The 18388-nt window shown below is 38.2% G+C and overlaps 1 protein-coding gene across 2 annotated transcripts; it reads left to right on the top strand.

Annotated features, from left to right (window-relative positions):
- Nucleotides 1-113: 113 nt before the first annotated feature.
- On the top strand, nucleotides 114-16251 carry ABHD17B (abhydrolase domain containing 17B). 2 transcript variants are annotated; one of them, XM_027881963.1, is made up of 4 exons: nucleotides 114-340; nucleotides 6477-6946; nucleotides 14094-14273; nucleotides 14715-16251. In XM_027881963.1, the coding sequence occupies exons 2-4, from the start codon at nucleotides 6480-6482 to the stop codon at nucleotides 14932-14934; spliced, it is 867 nt and encodes a 288-aa protein (XP_027737764.1). In that variant the 5' UTR covers nucleotides 114-340; nucleotides 6477-6479; the 3' UTR covers nucleotides 14935-16251. The 2 variants fall into 2 exon arrangements, with proteins under 2 accessions (XP_027737764.1, XP_027737755.1); XM_027881954.1 differs by having other exon boundaries at nucleotides 6472-6946.
- The last annotated feature ends 2137 nt before the right edge of the window (nucleotides 16252-18388 follow it).

Raw genomic sequence — 18388 nt, 5'->3', positions numbered from 1 at the left:
CCGCGCTAGGGAGGAGCCTCCGCGGCCGGGGCAGCGCTGCGGCTGCGCCCCATTGGCGCTGCGGCCGCCGGAGCCCCGCCCCGGCCGCCCCCGGCCGCCCCGGCAGCCGCCGCGCCGGTGCAGTCCGCGGGCGAGGCCAGGCCGGCGCCGCTGTCGAGGCCGCGCGGGGCGGGCTCAGCGCTGCCAGGGCCGCGCGTTCTCTGCCGCGGAGCTGCGGGCGCGGGCCGGGGCACTGCGGGCCGCCCCCGCCGCACCGTTACTCAGCACAGCCGGCCCCCCGCACCACGCCGGCCCGGCAGCCGGGACAGCGCAGGGCCGCCGGGCGGACCGCCAGGTGCAGGTATGGGCTCGCTTCCCGTGGCGGCGGAGCGGGGGTGGGCGGTGTGGCGATGAGCCGCTGCCCGGGGCGTGGGGGAGCCGTGCCCCGCTCGGACCCGCGGCCCTGCCGCGCCACCGGGCGCAGGCGTGGGGCGGCCCCGGGGCGGGCGGGAAGGGTCGCGGCGCCCCCCGCGTTTGCTCGGCCGGAGGGTCTGAAAGGCGCGGGGAGGTGCTGGCCCCGTCCGCCCTCCCGCCTCTGCCCTCGCCTGTCGCCACCGCAGCGTCCGGGGCTGTTCCATCGCTCCCGTCTCCGTGGTCTTACCCTGGACGCCTTTGTTGGAAACGAGCTCGCTGGCTTGTGACACGCTTGTTAAAGCCTAGCTCTTCTCGGGTCTAAACAACTGGTCCTCGTGTCACTGCTGTGGGCTTCTGAAGTCCTTTTCAGATAAAGACACCTGAGGAGTTCATTTAGTTCTCTCCAGCCTAGTTTAATTTATTCCCTCAGCTTCTGCTGTTGAGGGTGGGAGTGATGCTGACCTTAAAATTGCTTTCGGGTGTTATAATTTGAAAGTTTAAAGTACTTGATCAGGGATTAGGTAGGAAACTCGGTGACTGCGGAAGTCAGAGCGGAGCCCCCTGAGCGTGGAGCGGTGTCAGAGGCGGAGCTGCGGGTTCATGACCGCCAGGCGAGGGCGAACGCGGCGGCGGAGGGGCCGAAACACGGCGGGCGGGGGGCTTTAGCAGAGCACATCCGTGGGGCAGAGCCTTGCTTTGGAGCGTGCAGGGCATTATGCAATCGACTTAATCCCGCAGTTGTCTGGGACCTTTAGAGAGTTAGTTCGTTTTCTAGGTGATAAGGAATGTCTTGATTTTTCAGTTAGTGCTTCCTGTATTCTTGTTCTTTTTTTTTCACCCGTGCCGTTAGGTTTGAGATATACAAAGTAACCAGCAGCAGGCAAATAATATCCCCACATACGCTAGCCTAGGTACAATTTGTGAGAGTAGTAAAGCTGTTTATTTCTTTAGAATCAAATTAAACAAAGTGAAGTTTTGGTTCTATGAGGCTTCTGTGTTTTTATGTTTCTCCTTTGCTCTTTGGAAACTACCTTAAACAGTATTTCACAGTATTTCTTGGTATGGCTTTTTCATTATTGAATATACTTTTTTTCGTGTTGTGTTCCAGAGCTATTGTGTATTCTTTCTTAATATTCTATAAACTTAATCATTTTATATAATACTTAATTAGACAACTGTTGAAGTAGTTAAAGGATAGACATATCCTTCTGTTCCATTTTTTATTTAAAGCAGATGTTGAAGTAAATATTTAAAGTGCACATTAGTAGTGACTTGACCTCAAGTTTTCATTGCTTTGTGTTTAATGAAAGTATGAGGGAAAATACTTTAGAATTTCTTGTTCCAGTAGTATATGATGAAAAATAATAATTAAAAAAACCCCAGACGAATAAAAACCACAACAAAAACCCACATACAAACAACAGCCAAGCAAAAACCCCAACAATTTTAATACCTTGCCTGTTACAGTTAGATCAACACTAAAATTTACAAACTAGTAGCTATATTTACAAGTTTGACTTTGTTCTCGTGAATAGTTCCTATGAAATAGGTAATTTAATTTAACTATACAATTAGAATAATTTGTATTTAATGTAAATATAAGATTTGTAGATAAGTGTTTGCAAGGGTTGGGCTTTTAGGGCTAATACATAGTGAAGTACTCAAAGATGTGAATAATAGGTTCCACCTTCTTGTTATGATTTGCAGAGAGAGACGGACAGGACTAATTGCTTATATGAAAGAACTACATTTGTGTTATCATAGGAATCACAAGGTAAGTATTTGAGGTGTTCTTTAAGATTAGATAGATGTTTTCACCTTTCTGCTGTCAGCCTTTATGAAAAGGCTAATTGCCAAAGAATGAATGGAAATTACTGCCTGTGGGCAGTTTTACATTTGTAATTTTATGTGTTACTTCATTATTCATAAGAGGGTGAAAGAGAGAAAATTGATAAAATGACCTGGCCTACCTTTTAAAGGCTATCACAGAAAGGGTCGGTGATGCCACTTGGGTCTGTTTTATTTCTTAGCCTCTATTGCTGCAATAATAGAAGTGTATCAACTTTCTACAGTTTCTTCCACAGAATTTTACTACTTAGTTAATATGAAGAATGCAGTATAATTTTAAATGGGATGTATATTTCTCTTACTATGTTCTTTTCGTTGTTAGTATATTTTACAAGCAGGAGGAACTGTGTTTGCAGCACAGCACTGGCATCCTTATTATTTGATATGTCAAATAGAAGGTGAGATAGTTATGTTGTTGGGATGTGCCAACCTCAGAGTCTGGTGATGCTACTGTAATGAGCACAGAGGCTTACATTATACATGCTCAGAAAGTGTTAGACTTAGGTATGCACAACATATCTTAGTCAAATGAGTCCCATTAAAGTTACTCATCCGTACTTGTGGAACTGTATGCTTAAGGTAATTTGTGGTCAGGGTTGTTTTTGCCCTGGTTTCAGTAAGAGTTCAGATTAAGCATAGATCAAACCCACTTGTTATTGGAGTGATTTTTAATGCAAGGTCGCATGTCATGTCTTGTTTACTTTCCATGAATTATATTTTAGTCTCAAAGTAACTGGTTTTGTTGACCTCCAAAGGTTTTACCAAGGCTAGGGTGATGTTAAATGAAAGGGGTTTTGTGACTTTTCTTATAGTTTTTACCATAATAATTTCTGGATGGAGGAATCATTAGGAAATCATGTTTTCTAACCTTAAGATGTCAAAACAACACTATTTTTGAAGTAATGTTAAGTTTAATCTTCCACTGAAGTGTCTGAGAAGAATAACTTTTGAAGAAAGATAATCCATGTTCAGTTGACATTAAATTATGACATCTGCTGGATAACTACTAGGCTGAAATGCTGATTCACTTGAACTTTTAGACAGCAATAGCAGAATTACTCTATACGCCCTGGAGACTCTCTTACATCCTGTGTCCATTCCAGATCCTGAGGTTAAGAACACACTCATTTGAATACAATGTATGACAAACCAGTTCCAGTGTAATAGAAACATTGTTTGCATTTAGTTGAAGGTATCCTTCTGAGGAAGTTCAGCAGGTGTTCAGTGTCAAATTTGTTCAGTTAGTGATACTAGGGATCTGCTGTTTTTCTTGGGTCTTCTAAGTGAAGAAAGTAGCACATACGTGTTTTAAAGAAAAGAATTCTTGTTAGCCATGATTAAGATGGAGAAAGATTCTGGAATCGGAATCTTTAGTTTCACTAAGCAGATCTGCCATTGTGTTAAAAGAACAATATATAAAGTCAGCATTAGTCTAGCACAGGGGAGAAATAATATTTCATCCATGGTCTTCAGCATGTCATTCTCCATATTTTGTCACAAGCCATTTTTAGCACATTTAAGCTGTCTTGGGGCACAGTACCACTTCAGCTGGTTAACTGTGGTTACTGCAGTGCTGCCCTGGGCGTGAATGCTATCAGCCAGCTTCCAGTCTTCCGAGATTACTTTGACAAATAGCAAATATTTTCTGAGCAATCATATTTGTAGTGTTGCTGGGCTGTTTATAGTTACAAATAATGTAAACTGTTCTAATTCTTTCTGACAAGTGGATTGGAAGAAGTAAGAAATTCTGCAGCTATCACTATATTCAGTACACTGTATACAGTGCAATCTGCTGCTCCTGGGCACAGGAACAAGCTCTTTATACCTTACATTTGGAAGTACATATTCTTTTTTTTTTTTTTTGGGAGCCCCCGGTGGTCTAGGGGAAAAGACACTGCACTGTCACTGCAGAGACCCGGGTTCGATTCCTGGTCGGGGCCCCTCCCCGGGCAGATGGAGCTCATTAGCCCTGTAAGGCAATCCATCTACGTCCTGAGGACCTCGCTGCCACCGTCCAAGCTCGCTTGGCCCCGGCAGATGAACCTCAGGATTAAAGGGTGGGCTCAGTTCCGCGCACACTGCGTCTCACCTAAAAAATCCAATGCGCAGGCTGGAAGGTGGAAAGACCTTCCCCGGTTCTTCGTTCGCGAAGAGACTGGCCATTAGACATATTCTTTTAAATTTTTCACCAAAAAAAAATCACCCCTTTACAATAAAGTATAATATCTGACTTTGCCTTTACTTTTCTGAAAAGGTGGGAAAACACACTTGGAACAGATCTATCTAATAGTTTCTCTTAGAAATAGAAGTATGTTTGAGTATTGGGTCATAAGTACTTCTTGGAGAAAAAAACCTGCTGAGGCATCACAGGAGTTTCTCTGGACTGTGAACGGGAACTTACTAAGTAGAGGTTAAAAAAGTTGCTCCTTTGGTGCTCACAAATATAAGAGAAATAAAGAAGGAACAAAAAAGAAGTATAGGGTTTTTCCTGTGCATAAGACAGCCTAAGCCTTTTGCCAGTCCCTAGAAATCCTCCACAAACTCTTCCGCTTGTCCTGACTTGTGGGTAAAAATGAAATTAGATGTTCATGTAATAATCTCTGACAGATGAGAAACAGACTGATGGAACAGATGAATTATTCCAAATCTGAGTGACTAATTGTGCTGATTACATAGATACCCAAGGTTATTGTTACTTTAACTGGCAGGAGCGTGGTCCTTTATTCTGGATCTTTATTGAAGAGACCATGTACCTTTTTATGGAAGCTGATCAGTGCACCTTTCCTGCCATCTCCTCTAAACTGGTAGTGTTATTTCCCATATCTAAGCATCTGTGTTTTCCCTCTGTTATGAAGAAAACTGGAGGCTTGGGGTGAAAGCTCTTGGCTGCAGCAGCCCATTTTTTTGTGCCCTACAAAGAGAAGTAGTATTCCCAGAACACTCGTGCTGTTTGTCAGACTGTCTTTCTGTGCCTGTGTTTGCTGCTTTGAAAGTCTGCTCCATGTAGCATTGTATGCAGTATGCATTCATTGTCTAACACAGGGAAGAGACCATTCATGCATCCAAAATACAGGTAGTTGTTCTTTGATATATGTTCAAGTGTTTTTATAGCAGTGTTCTTGAAGCTTTTGTAAAGAGAAATTTATACAGGCATGAAAACTAAACTTGTCAGTTACTATGGTTAGCAGTAAGATTTTATTGTTGGATGACCCTAATATTTCTGAAGCAGCACAGTACTGTTGTCATCTGAAATCTGCTTGTTTTGTTCCTGTTTGTAAACTTGAGCCTATCAATCAAAGCTGGTATGTGAAAGTGAGAGTGGTTTTCTTCACAGGGGCTTGTCAGGAGCTTATTTGGAGACCTGTAGATAGATTTGTCATTAGAAATTTGTTTGAGATGAAATTACACAAGGAAAGACGTATAAATGCTTATCTTAGGTGTTCTGGTTTCCAGCACTGTACTTAGCAAGTTTTATTGCTCTTCATACTTTTATTGCTCAGAAAAAGTATCATCACAACAAAGGATTTTTTCCCTGCTGTAAATTAATGTCTGCTTTTAAGGAAGCATTTATGTCAGCCAGTACATGGGGCAAGGATGAGGATGAGTTTGTGGCTGGATTTTAGTGTACCTAAGCTCTGCAGTGTTAGCTAAGCCACAAGCATCATCTTCTTTTGACTTCTAAGCTTTGGCCTTCATGCTCCTTTCATACTCCTGATACTGCCTGCAGGAGCCCATATCTCATGATTGCAATACATATTCTCTGTATTTAGGAAGTGCCATAGTGATTTTTGGCTGTGGAGATCCGCATAGCCTTAGGAGATTGCAACACTGCCAGATATTTTTATTGTTCTTTAAAACATGTATTTTTCAATGGAAAGAACACTTTTTGCAGTGTCTTAGGATGAGGCCCTTCATTTCCTCCAAAGAAGCTCCAAAACTCATGCTTGTTCTTACCCTGGGTAATCCTGTCTTACTTTTGATATCTATCAAAGGGATTTAGAGTTATCACTCTTCTGCAGTAATATGCTCACTGTGAAGTAAGTAATATCAAATTAGATATTATATGAAAATATATGTGTATATATTTAAATCTATATTTTGTTAAATGTTTCCACTAAAATTATGTATTATTTTCCAGAGACATTGTTTACATTTTTAATTATTTTTCTTTTTCGTTTTTAAAACAGGACTGTAACTAGAAACTGATGTCATTCTCTCTTCCTGTTTCAGACTAGAAGATGAATAATCTTTCCTTTAGTGAACTGTGTTGCCTGTTCTGTTGTCCACCATGCCCAGGGAAAATTGCCTCCAAGCTGGCATTCTTACCTCCTGATCCCACATACACACTGATGTGCGATGAGAGTGGTAGTCGCTGGACTTTACACCTCTCAGAGCGAGCAGACTGGCAATATTCTTCTAGAGAAAAAGATGCCATTGAATGCTTCATGACTAGAACAAGTAAAGGTAACAGGATTGCCTGTATGTTTGTGCGTTGCTCACCTAACGCCAAGTACACTTTGCTCTTCTCACATGGAAATGCTGTTGACCTGGGTCAGATGAGCAGCTTTTATATAGGACTGGGTTCACGGATTAATTGCAACATCTTCTCATATGATTATTCTGGATATGGTGCAAGTTCTGGGAAGCCAACAGAGAAGAATCTGTACGCTGACATTGATGCTGCTTGGGTGGCTCTTAGAACAAGGTAAGACATTAGTTGCCATTTTTCTTCTACAGCATGCTTTTCAAATGGTTTTGCTTCATCTGCATTGGTAGCTTGAACAGCAGTGCTGTATTTTAGGATTAATGGATTCATATCCAAGCTGACTGATGTATTGGTCAGTGTTAAACAGGATCAGTGTATAGTACTTACATACTAGAAAAATTGAAATGGGATTAAAGTTAATTAGATGTATGTGGTTTCACCTTAAATGATTAGATGATAATCCTTATTGTCACAGTTCGGAATCTTCTCAGTTGCAAAATTTCAAAAGGTGAGAAAAATCTATAGTAATTGATTCCCCAGTAACTGACACACTGTTGGGATGTGGGTAAAAGAGAATGCAGGTTGTTTTTTCAGATCATTCTATCACCTTTTTTTGTAGGGAGGGGCAGTAGAAAAGCTATTATAAGAGAACTTGGTGAGACTCTGTATTTCTCAGATTGTTTCAGAATTCAGACTGGCAGCTACAGCATTTACAAAGATAGAAATGTATTTTTGTTTTATATAGAAAGCTATCTTTGCAAAATATAATGTGGAAGAGGTTGTAATGAATCTGGGTAAATACATTATGGTGGGAACAAAAAATCGAAACTTTGAATCAGTGATGTTATCTCAAATAGAATAAAACTGGACAAAGAAAAAATGCAAATTGGAAGAATGTTGTCTCTGTGTTCTAAGCCTCTGGTTTTGGGGAGATAAAGTAGTAAGATGAAAGACTCTGGAGGCATTCACTGATACAGGTGAGAATGCTAGGCACCAAATAAGTGCAGCTTCTTAAATGTGAGAGCATTATTCAGCATGACTTGTTCCATTTAGATCAATATTCTTCTTGTGTTACAAACACCTAAACTACAAAACCTATTTTTTAAAATACTATGCAATCGTAAGAATAGCTGTGCACAAAAAAATATTTCAGCATGTTGTGCATTTTGCACCGAAAAGGTGAGAAACTCTGAATTTAATGTAGAGCATCTTGTTTGATCATTGCAACTTGAGCTTCCTGTTTACTAATTATAGTGTCTTAGAGTAATAACATGTGTACAGACTTTAAATCCTGGAGCCTGGTAGTTGTCACAGTGTGTTTAGAACTTGGTCAATGTAGTGTTAAAGAGCAGATTATTCCTTTTTAGTGTTTCAAATACGCATATTGTCTTGCATTTCTTTTACATTATAACAATAGTTTGATACTTCTTTTCAAAGGAATGTATTTTATTCATGTATTAAAGTAGGGGAAAATCTTACTATTGTAAGCATCATTCAACCACAGAGGGCAGGTTTTCAACCTCATGTATTCAAAAACATGCATACTATGTTGTTAGATTAGGTTTTGGTGTTTATTTTTGTTGCAGTGGAAAGTTGAGATATGACTAGATGTTCCATAAACCCAGGGCTATTTGTAGTTGATAGGTGATCTGGAAGTTAGCTACTTGATCAAATACCCTGCAAAAGTAACCAAAAGCATAATAAGATTTGTGAACAATGTGGAAGACAGTCTGAATTATTTAAACATACCAGAAAATGGAAGAGAACTGGATGGTGAAGCAATACTTTTTTAATGTCAATTTACAGACTCTATTTTACAAACTAGTTTGTAACTATTGTCTCTTTTTCATCATGATAAATGTCTGAGTAGAAAACCTACTGGAAAATGTAATCACCATTTGAATTCTCACATGCATTCTTAAACAATGAAGTGTACTTTCTCTAATCAAATAATATTGTTCATTATTGATAGGACAAGGGCTAACGGCTTTAAATTGAAAGAGGCTAGATCTAGATTAGATACTAGGAAGAAATTCTTTTCTGTGATGGTGATTAGGCACTGGAACCAAGTTGCCCAGAGAAGAACAGGTTGCCCAGAGAAATTGTGGGCAACTTCCCCATCCCTGGAAGTGTCCATGGCCAGGTTAAATGGAGCTTTGAGCAAACTAGTCTAGTGAAAGGTGTCCCTGCCGTGGGCCAGGAAGTTGGAATTACATGATCTTTAAAGATCCCTTCCAACACAAATCATTCAATGACTATAAGGTCCCATCTAAGCATGCTCTTTTCTGAGCAGATGTTGCTGTTGGGGGAACCTCTAAATACATATTACCTCTATCTGCATTTCTCTCTTCCATTAAAGAGTGACCTCACCTCAGTCCATTTGTTGTCTGTATTTATTTTTTGTGTCAAAACCTTCTGCACACCTGGGGTGAAATAGTCTGGAACTAGTATTGAGGGTGATGGTGAGATTTTGCTGTAAGGGTATGTGAATATTAACATTCGTGGAAGTGAATACAGAAAACTAATTTGGCAGCAGAACAGAAAAAGTAAACAGCAGACGCAGATTCTGAGTTGTGTTCCTATTCTTTACCTGCTGTGTTTTAATAGGAAGCAGTAGGTACTTATATAGAGGCTACCTGTGAAAGGAGGCAATGTGATTCACTGCCTTCATCATGTTTGGAAAAGTTATACGTTATTGCATATCCATGTGCGTGGAACTATATAAAAGTGGCAAGTGAAGACATTCTTTCTCTGACTGTCATAGCTACCAAGTGTTGAAATGCCAGGAGTCATTTTGGGATACGCCTGTTTTCTGCTGTTCTGGTCTCTGAAGGCATTTGATGACACCCTAGAAAGGGTGGAAAGGTTTAAACAGCCCCAGGCAAATGCAGGGCAAGTGGCGCTCCTTCAGAAACCTCTGAAGACTTGCCAGAATTGCCTCATGACCAGATTTACCTGTAAGAAGCCAAACAGCCGTTTTCATTGTTGTTTGTTATGGACTGACTAATAATTGAAAAATGGAAGGGTAAATCTCACCATCAGACTGATGTGTCAAAGTGAACAGGATGTCCATAATTTGAACAGCTGGATATAGGAATAAGACTGAATCTGTTTGGATGCTGGCCAAAAGTGTTCATTTTGAGAATTCACAAATTTAATTTTTATTTTTTTTTTTTTTTTTTTTTTTTTTTTTTTTTAAATTTAGAAGTAGGTGGGGTTTTTTTTAGCTGGAGATTGGGTACTGTAACTTTGTATATTTAGAGAGAAATTGAACTTTTATTTAAATTGATAGGAAAAAGTTAGCTTAATTATGAAGAGAAATCTTGTCAATAGAACAAATATATCAGTAGCATTGTGAAGTTTAGAAAAGGCCAGACTGTCATGAGAAAGACAGAGAAGGTGCAGTTTGTTGATTACTGTATATGTGGTCAATGAGTTGCCTCTCACATAACATAGTTCCTTTTTTCTTCTCCCAGTGTTAAATATTTTATACACAAGAAGGGGAATAAGCATCGGAGTTGAGGAGGAGCTGAACACTTAGGAATTTTTTTCGTGGCCTGGAATGTTGATAGTTAAAGATGTGGATAATGTTCATGCCCTTCATGTTCTGCAATTTGCAGCTGTAATTTGCATGTTATGTCTATGATGACAAAAGATTCTAAATGTGCACTGAACATTCCCTCAGGATGTTCCTCTTTGTTCCATGTGCCCCGAGCGCTGGTGTCAGTTTTCTAAATGTTTATGTTGCAATATCTTCAGGAATAGTAGCTTCTTCAAAGCATCTATTGCAACTTTTCATTAGTGTAAGCCTGAGAGGTGTTACCAAAAATGTGTCCTTCTAAGGTTGATTTCACTGATACTTTATTCTACTGTTGTAAATCGAGTGAGTCTTCTAGATTAAAAGCAGTAGTTCAGAAGTAAAAAACTAAATTCCTTTCTGTCTCCCTTATGTATATCAAGGTCAAAATGGCAGGTATTCTTTAAGAGCCTGACAGTGTATCATGGTAATTCCAGCCAGTATTTGGTTCTTAAAGGTAAGTGAAGTTTAAAAAAAAGGGGAGGGGGAAATCCCAAAACAAAACAAACAAAAACCACCTCACACCAAACAAAAAAAAACCCCCCAACAACAAACAAACAAGCAAACACAAAAACCCACAAAAAACCCTGTGCTGACACAAGTTATCTAAGATTACTCTAATGGACAATAGTGTTTGTATTAGTCCTATTATCAAGATAATGAGCTTTCAAAGATATTAAAAATTTTTACAGCATGTCTTTGATCTCTTGTCACCAGGACAACTACTTGCAGCATATAGCTCTGTAAATGTCACATTCCTCTTCCTCAGGATGGCCTGTACTTCTAAGACACTGATTAAGAGAACAATATTACTGCCACTTTTTCTCTTGATCTGACATTTCCTCATTTGGGAGGTGAGGTGTATAGTCAACTGATAATTCTGTACAAAACTTCTTGTAACTTGCATTTATGGGACTATCAAAAGGAGTAGACAAGTTTTATGACCAGGCAACTTAGCAACAGTTACTTTTTCAAGAATTGTTCTGTTTTAGATTGTAAAGTCATACTCTTGATAGATAGGAACTGAGGCACAGTTGGACTCTTTCTTTTTCCCAAAGATTTCAGAAGCCTGTCCAAGAGAAGAAGGAAGACTAGAAACAACACATGTTGATCTGTTTTCCAAGTTGCTTGGATTTTATTTGGGAGGGGGGGTTGATTGGGTTTTGTTTTTTTCTCTTCAAGCAAGAATATTCATAAGTCTACTTTGAACCACCACTTCTGGTTATTGACCTCTCTTTTTTTTAGTTTTCAGATTGCAAACCAAGTAGTTTCTGCTGGGCACTGTGATGCAATTTGCTTGACTGTAGTGGAGAAAGGATTGCTTTAATCCCAATAGAGTAAATGCTTTTCTTGGATTATTTTTCTAGTAGCCATCATTTATCTATCTTTAGGCTGAAGGATCCAAAAATAGGGGAAAGAATAATGAAAAAGAGGAGGACATATGATCAAAATATACTTTTAAGTTGTGCTTTAATTTCCTGTGCATCTTGTAAAACTCAATATCCAAGGAAATGCAAGTGTGATAATTTGCAAGGTTTATTATTTGAGAGCTGTGTTGTGTCATAATGTGCTGTGTGCAATCTGCATGCCATACTAATGATGCAAAGTGTCAGGTATTAATGCAAGTTTTGTTCAGATTTTATGGAAGGGAGAGAAGACCATGCTGTACCTTCAGAGTGCACAAATGAGAATTGAGAGATTAATTGTAAAAGGATAGGTGCAAGTCTGTTCTCAGGTATTTCAAAAGAGATGCAAAAATAGTGAAGACCTTACATTTGGTTTTGTTTTCAAAGCTTTCATTTATTGTATTTTTGTGTGTTGGAATTTGGAGAAAATCTTGTTAATCAGAATGTTTGAACATTCTATTCTCCAAGAACTGTTGAGAGGTGGAGGGCTGGCTTGTTCTGGGTTGATGATTGAGTCTTAGTGTTGTAGAAGTCTTAATTTGCTCCTGAATAGATTATGACTAGAAACTCTTTCTAGGAAACACTGATAGTAATTAAGTAGTCATGATAAGGACAAGATTCCTTGAATGTCTCTGTGCTAATACTTTTAAATCTTATATTTCAGTCTTGCAGAACACAATTTAAATAAGTAGATCTTAGATGAGAACAGGGGATTTTAAACTCAATTTAGAAAGTTTATGGGGGTGCCTAATGAGTTCTGCTACTGATACTTAGCATTTTAGTAATACTGAAATGTGATATTGTTTTTCTTGAAGTCTTCCTAAATATAAAATTTTTTATTAACTATTTATTATACACTCATGTAACATATGGAACATGACTTCTGCCTTATTGAAAAGTACTTACGGATTTTGACTTTCTTGTTGGTTGGTAATTTGAATGTTGTGGTACAAGTTAAATATCTTTTTTCCAATGTTCCTGATTTTGAGTCTTTTGGACTTTTGGTGTTTGTTGACCTATACAGTTACTATACAGTTATTTACCCATATTTATAAGGTACTGTGAATTTTTCATTAGCTCTGCTTCCATGACTTTACTAAAGGTAACAGAGATATACTAATTTGATAACTTCTTTGTGGGTACGGGTGGTGTTATATAGCATTGACAGAGAAGATGCATGCATTTATTATAGGTAACAGGTGCACTTTCCTTCACTTGATATTAGTTCCTTTTAGAATTACCGTGGCAAACACTAAACTTACCTCATGCTGTTCTGAAGTGGCGTTAGGCTAGCCCACTCTAACTTAGAAAGCTGAAGAAATTTCTAATAATGGATGAGAATAATTATTGGTGGTTGGGGTTTTTGGTTTAATTTTGGTTTTGTCATTTGTTTTTTTGGGGGGGAGGGAAGGAGCTTGTTGTCACTTCCGAGGGTTTTCTGGGTTTGCTTTTAATGCAGTGCAGTATCTCTTCCTATTTAAGGCATTTTCTTTCCCAAGTACAGATACACTGTTGCGGTCTGACCTGTGCTAAGAGCACTTGGTTAGCAGAAGTCCATGTATCAGCAGCTCACTTCTGCTGTGGGCGCTGTTCTTGCCCACGTACCGTTTTCCTTACAGGCTTTTCTGTGTTACTTGGGTAGCAACTGCACTTTGTATCCACACTAATGCAGAAGTATATATTAAGTCTGATTTGTATAAGTGTTAAATAGATATTTCTTCTCTTTACCTCTGTTAATTACAGAAAAAAAAAGTGTTTTCATCTTACTATGAGGGAGGCTTTGGCGTTAATTCGGTATTGCTTATTGGGCTGTCTTACTTGTGGATTAGGTTGAGAAAACCAAGCATCTTCCATGGAAGGGTGTTCCATGGAATGCATAATATTCTGACCACTGTCAGTATAAGCATGCTTTAAGTCTCACTATATTTATGAATGATGTTACCAGCTTGCAGTTTTTAACAGGTATCAGAAGAGTAAAGCTGACCAAATCTTTTAAGGCTTGATTGTGCTCTATTTGATGATAACCAAAGAGCTAGTAACGCTTTCATCAGTTTTCTGTTGTAGGTCCACTAGAGTTACTAGTAAAGACTTTCAACTAGTATGCAAGTCACAACTGTACTCACAAATCCATATTTAATAAATTAAACCCTTATTTCAATATCATTCAGTCATAAGGAAAAAAAAATTACTGCAAGTGGAGAGTAAATAATTGTGCCTTTTAGTCACAAATGTCCTAGAACAGACTTGCTTGTTTTTCTACCAGCTCCTGTTTCATAGTTGATACCCTTTAGAAGATTTTCACCTTCAGAATTTTTTTTTTATTGCTCTATAGTTGTTTTATGTTTCACTTTATATGCCACTTTTAACATTTTTAATTTTCTAGGTATGGAATCCGCCCTGAAAATGTGATTATATATGGCCAGAGTATAGGAACAGTACCATCTGTGGATCTTGCTGCTAGGTATGAAAGTGCTGCTGTAATCCTTCATTCTCCACTGACCTCAGGAATGCGAGTAGCTTTTCCTGATACAAAGAAGACCTATTGCTTTGATGCATTCCCAAAGTAAGTTGTGGAATGGTTTTTTTTCCAGCATTTTTCTCTAGTACAGAAGTTTTCAACTAGTAGAATAACAAGTAGTCTGGCAAGTTCTCTAAAATATTTTTCAAGGGTTTGACAAAACAGTTGGAGAAAAATCAGTGAATAATAACAAAGAGGAACATTTGATTTGAAGTTTACAGAACTTTGTAAACCTAGATGTTTCATATCCCTAATCATTTTCTTGGGTATCTGTTAAAGAAGTAATTAGTTTTCCTGTACATAACATATAAATCCCTAGTTCTAACTATAATTCTAGTGAGTTGTTAATCTGTATAACTATGAAGAAAGTCTTTTGCAATGTTTCTGTAAGACTGTAAAACTAAGTAGACCTTAACTGAAGAAAATTCCTGACTTGTATTTCAGAACTATATCCCTGTGTTCATGGATATAATCTTTTTCTTACAGCATTGACAAAATTTCTAAAATAACATCTCCTGTGTTAATAATCCATGGGACTGAAGATGAAGTAATTGACTTTTCACATGGCCTAGCATTGTTTGAGCGTTGCCAGAGACCTGTAGAACCACTGTGGGTAGAAGGAGCAGGCCATAATGATGTGGAACTCTATGGACAGTACCTGGAAAGATTAAAACAGTTTGTCTCACATGAACTGGTGAACTTGTAATTTTCTTTGTATATTTACATGCTTTTTTCATTTCACTGCAGAACTGTACATCTTGATAAATACATAACATAAAACCTGAATGTTGTGTTTTCAAATCATCTTGGTTGCCTTCATTAAATGTACAGGTAATGATTTGTTAACATAATTAATGAAGGTTTTAGTGCCAGCATTATAAACTGGAATTACATGATCCTGCAGTCAAACTTGGCAGTTCACATGACTTTGTGTGAGGTTTTCTCCTTCCTAGATGTAAAAAAAAAAAAAATCACAAGGAGTACTGTAAGAAATTCTAATTATATAAAATCAAATGCTGTAAAAGTGTTGCCAAGTGCTTTAGTGTATCAAAAACAAGTTTATAGATATTTTTAAGCATCTCAAAATGTACTGTGACTTACTCTGTTGCACAGGTGTTATTAAAAACCAGACCTCTAAGCAGTTGTTCTGTAAAATGTAATAGCCATGAAATTTGAGCAATTACTAATGTATGTAATAAGAATAGACAGTCACTGGAAATGATCCATGCCCTGTTATAGGGGAAGAGGATCAAAATAGTTAATTTGTCCCATATTTTTCATATCTTTTGTGCTTAGATTTACTTTAGTTATTTTATACTTGTGTTGTCCCTTACCTTTCAGGTTAAAAAAATTTACATACTCATGTCCTCAGGAGTCTTAATCTTGCCAAAATAATGCTAGAAGTTATCACTGTTGTAATGCAGGTATCATTCACATCATTTCTACTGAGGCCACAAATTACTTCTTTGAAACTAGTAAAACTTTTTCAACCTAGAAGACTTTGTGGACCATGTTTTTTTTTAAAGCCAAGTAGTTTTCAACATTGATTGTGTAGAGATACAATGTTTCTTCAAAAGAACCTGGAAGTTTATCAAACATTGTAATAAATAATTTGCAAGTTTGCAGTTGTCTGATCAGGCTTACTTTTGAATGCTTAGTGCGAAAACCTTACTGATTTTTTGAGTATTGTATGGAAATTTTACTAATCAGGCCTGGATTGGGTGGGAGGAGGGGCAAAAAGATAATGTTGACATTCTTCTATTAACTCATAGTGAAATAAAGTTGCCTTTCCCTAGAATGCGTTTTGCATTAATAAAACTATGAAAAATAAACTTAATTATATGTACCCTATTTGCAAACAAAATAAGATTCCGACAATACACACTGTGCTTCTAAGGCCTTATGTAGTTTAATTGTTCTGCTTGGTTTTTTTGTGATTGAGACTGTTGTACACTTAAATGTAACTTCAAGTATTGTGAAAATTTTAAGATGTGTTGATTAACAGTAAACAATATTCCACAAACTTGTTCTTTTTCCTTTTTTTTTTTTCAAAGAAATAGCAATGGTTGCTTGCAGTATCAAAATACTAAGCAACTCCTTATTTATTCTAGGAAATCTTAGAACTAAAGCAGTAACCCATTGTTATGAATTGTCAGCACATTTCTTCAGCAGCAGCAACTGTTCTGATTGCCCTCCCACCCCCAGGCCTCATCTTGCAATTCAGCATACAGGTTTTCTTCTGCAAAGGTGCTTATAAACATTCTTCTGTAATGAATTCTAATATTTCCTTCTTCAAAATTAAAAGGATGTTCTTGTGTACTTTGGTGATTTAATTGAGCAGAAGGAAATTTTTTCTCAAGCAACTGGGTTCTTATTTGTCTTTTTCATCAAGTATGCTTCAATGTGTTCTGAAATTTAGAGTATATTTAGGCAAAATAACATTAGACTTGAGGATTTTTATCCTGATATAAAATATTTGGCTGTAGGTAACTCCGCTTTCTTACATCATATTGAATACATAGTTTAAATTCCTTTTCCTAGTACCTTCCAGCCAGTATGACTGTTCTAGACAGAAATCATTACAATTAAGTGTTTAAGTGCTTTCTGTGTGATGAATGAAGCCTGTTTTGAGACTCCTCCTCAGAAATTCACAAAGAATGTTTAAGTGCAATGATAAGTGATACAGATGGGCTGTATTTTGAGGGCCCGCAAATTACAGGCAGATGATCAAGTGGCATCACAAGAACTATCTGATTGTGCCGGGGAATATTATGGCATCCTGTAATTGAAAGGCAGAAAAGGTGGCATAGTGGTTTTGCTGCTTTTGTTTCTGTGTTTTGTTGAAGCAGAACAAAAGGCCTGACTAACAGTGTTTTGTCCTCAGTATATGCAGCTGTGCTGGATTACACTGGTGAGAAGAGGTTCTGGTCCCTTTTCCGCCACTTATCCATGATTAATTATTGCCAGTTTGTTCTGATTTGTGTTTTATACCTTGATTTTTCAGATAATTTTTTATTTGAAGGAACTAAAATGGGGTTAAGGCAAAGCCTAGCTTGCATTGAGGATCATATTATATCAGCAAACTTGCTAGTGACAAGGCAACTCTGAGCTGTTGCAGCTAGGCACAAAATGTTTGACATCCTGGTTGCCTTGTCCTTAAACCATCGTTTTAGTGAAACTGACAATGGGTGTTGTTTAATGTTATAAATGCAATTGTCTCCTGATAAATAAGAGTTGATTCAGCATTCATTAACAAGACAATGTCTGTATTTTAGGGAAAAAGAAAAGAGCACTTTGTGAACCTCATGGTGTCATTTCTGTTTTCTTTCTTTAAGAGACAAATATTTGACGTAAATTGTCGTCTTCAGTTCTGGAAACCTTGGCAAATCAATCTTTACAACAACTTTGTTTATGTAAAATATGAGATTACCATCTAAAAGTGGGATCTACATTACATTCACAGCTACATAAAACTTCTCTCATCTTACTCTCTGCTTGTGGCAGCAGAGAATTCTAGTGTATGCTCAGTTAGCTACTCTTATTGACTAATTTAAAGCTTGCTTTCCTTTTCAAGTGGTTTGGGGATTTGTTTTGGTTTTTTGTTGTTTGTGCTTTTTTTCTTTGTTTGTTTTGGGTTTTTTTGCTTTATTTTTAATGGGGAAAAAATTACGTGTTTACTTTTGGCCTCTTAATTGGTTGACATTAGGCAGCAGGGTAGCTCTCCTATGGAACATTCCAGGTCCTACAGATACTAATTTACTATACAGTAGGTATTGTTATCACATTAAAGTCAAAAGTAAGGAAAATAGTGTGTAAGTAGGGGACTGATCTGTTCAAAACTTTGCAGAAAAGGAGTTATGGACCCTGTTGGACTACAAGCTGACCATGAGCCAACTATGCAGCCTTACAGCAAAGGTGACCAACAGCATCTTGGGCTTTGTTAGGCAGAGGCTTGATGGCAGGGCTTGATGGGAAATATGCTGCCCCTCAGTTCTGCACTGTGAGTGCACACATGTGGGAGCTGAGTCTAGGGCTTGGCTCTTGAGTATAAGGAAGATATGGATGTACTGAAGCAAATCCAGTGCAGGGTCACAGCTATGACTGAAGGACTGGAGCATCTATCATAGGAAGAGAGGCTGAGAGAGCTGGGGCTGTTCATC

This window comes from Empidonax traillii, unplaced genomic scaffold (genome assembly GCF_003031625.1).
Source record: "Empidonax traillii isolate 1590-97213 ecotype Southwest subspecies unplaced genomic scaffold, ASM303162v1 scaffold7:size3022706, whole genome shotgun sequence".
NCBI lineage: Eukaryota > Metazoa > Chordata > Aves > Passeriformes > Tyrannidae > Empidonax > Empidonax traillii.
This window is presented reverse-complemented; position numbering and strand designations above follow the sequence as displayed.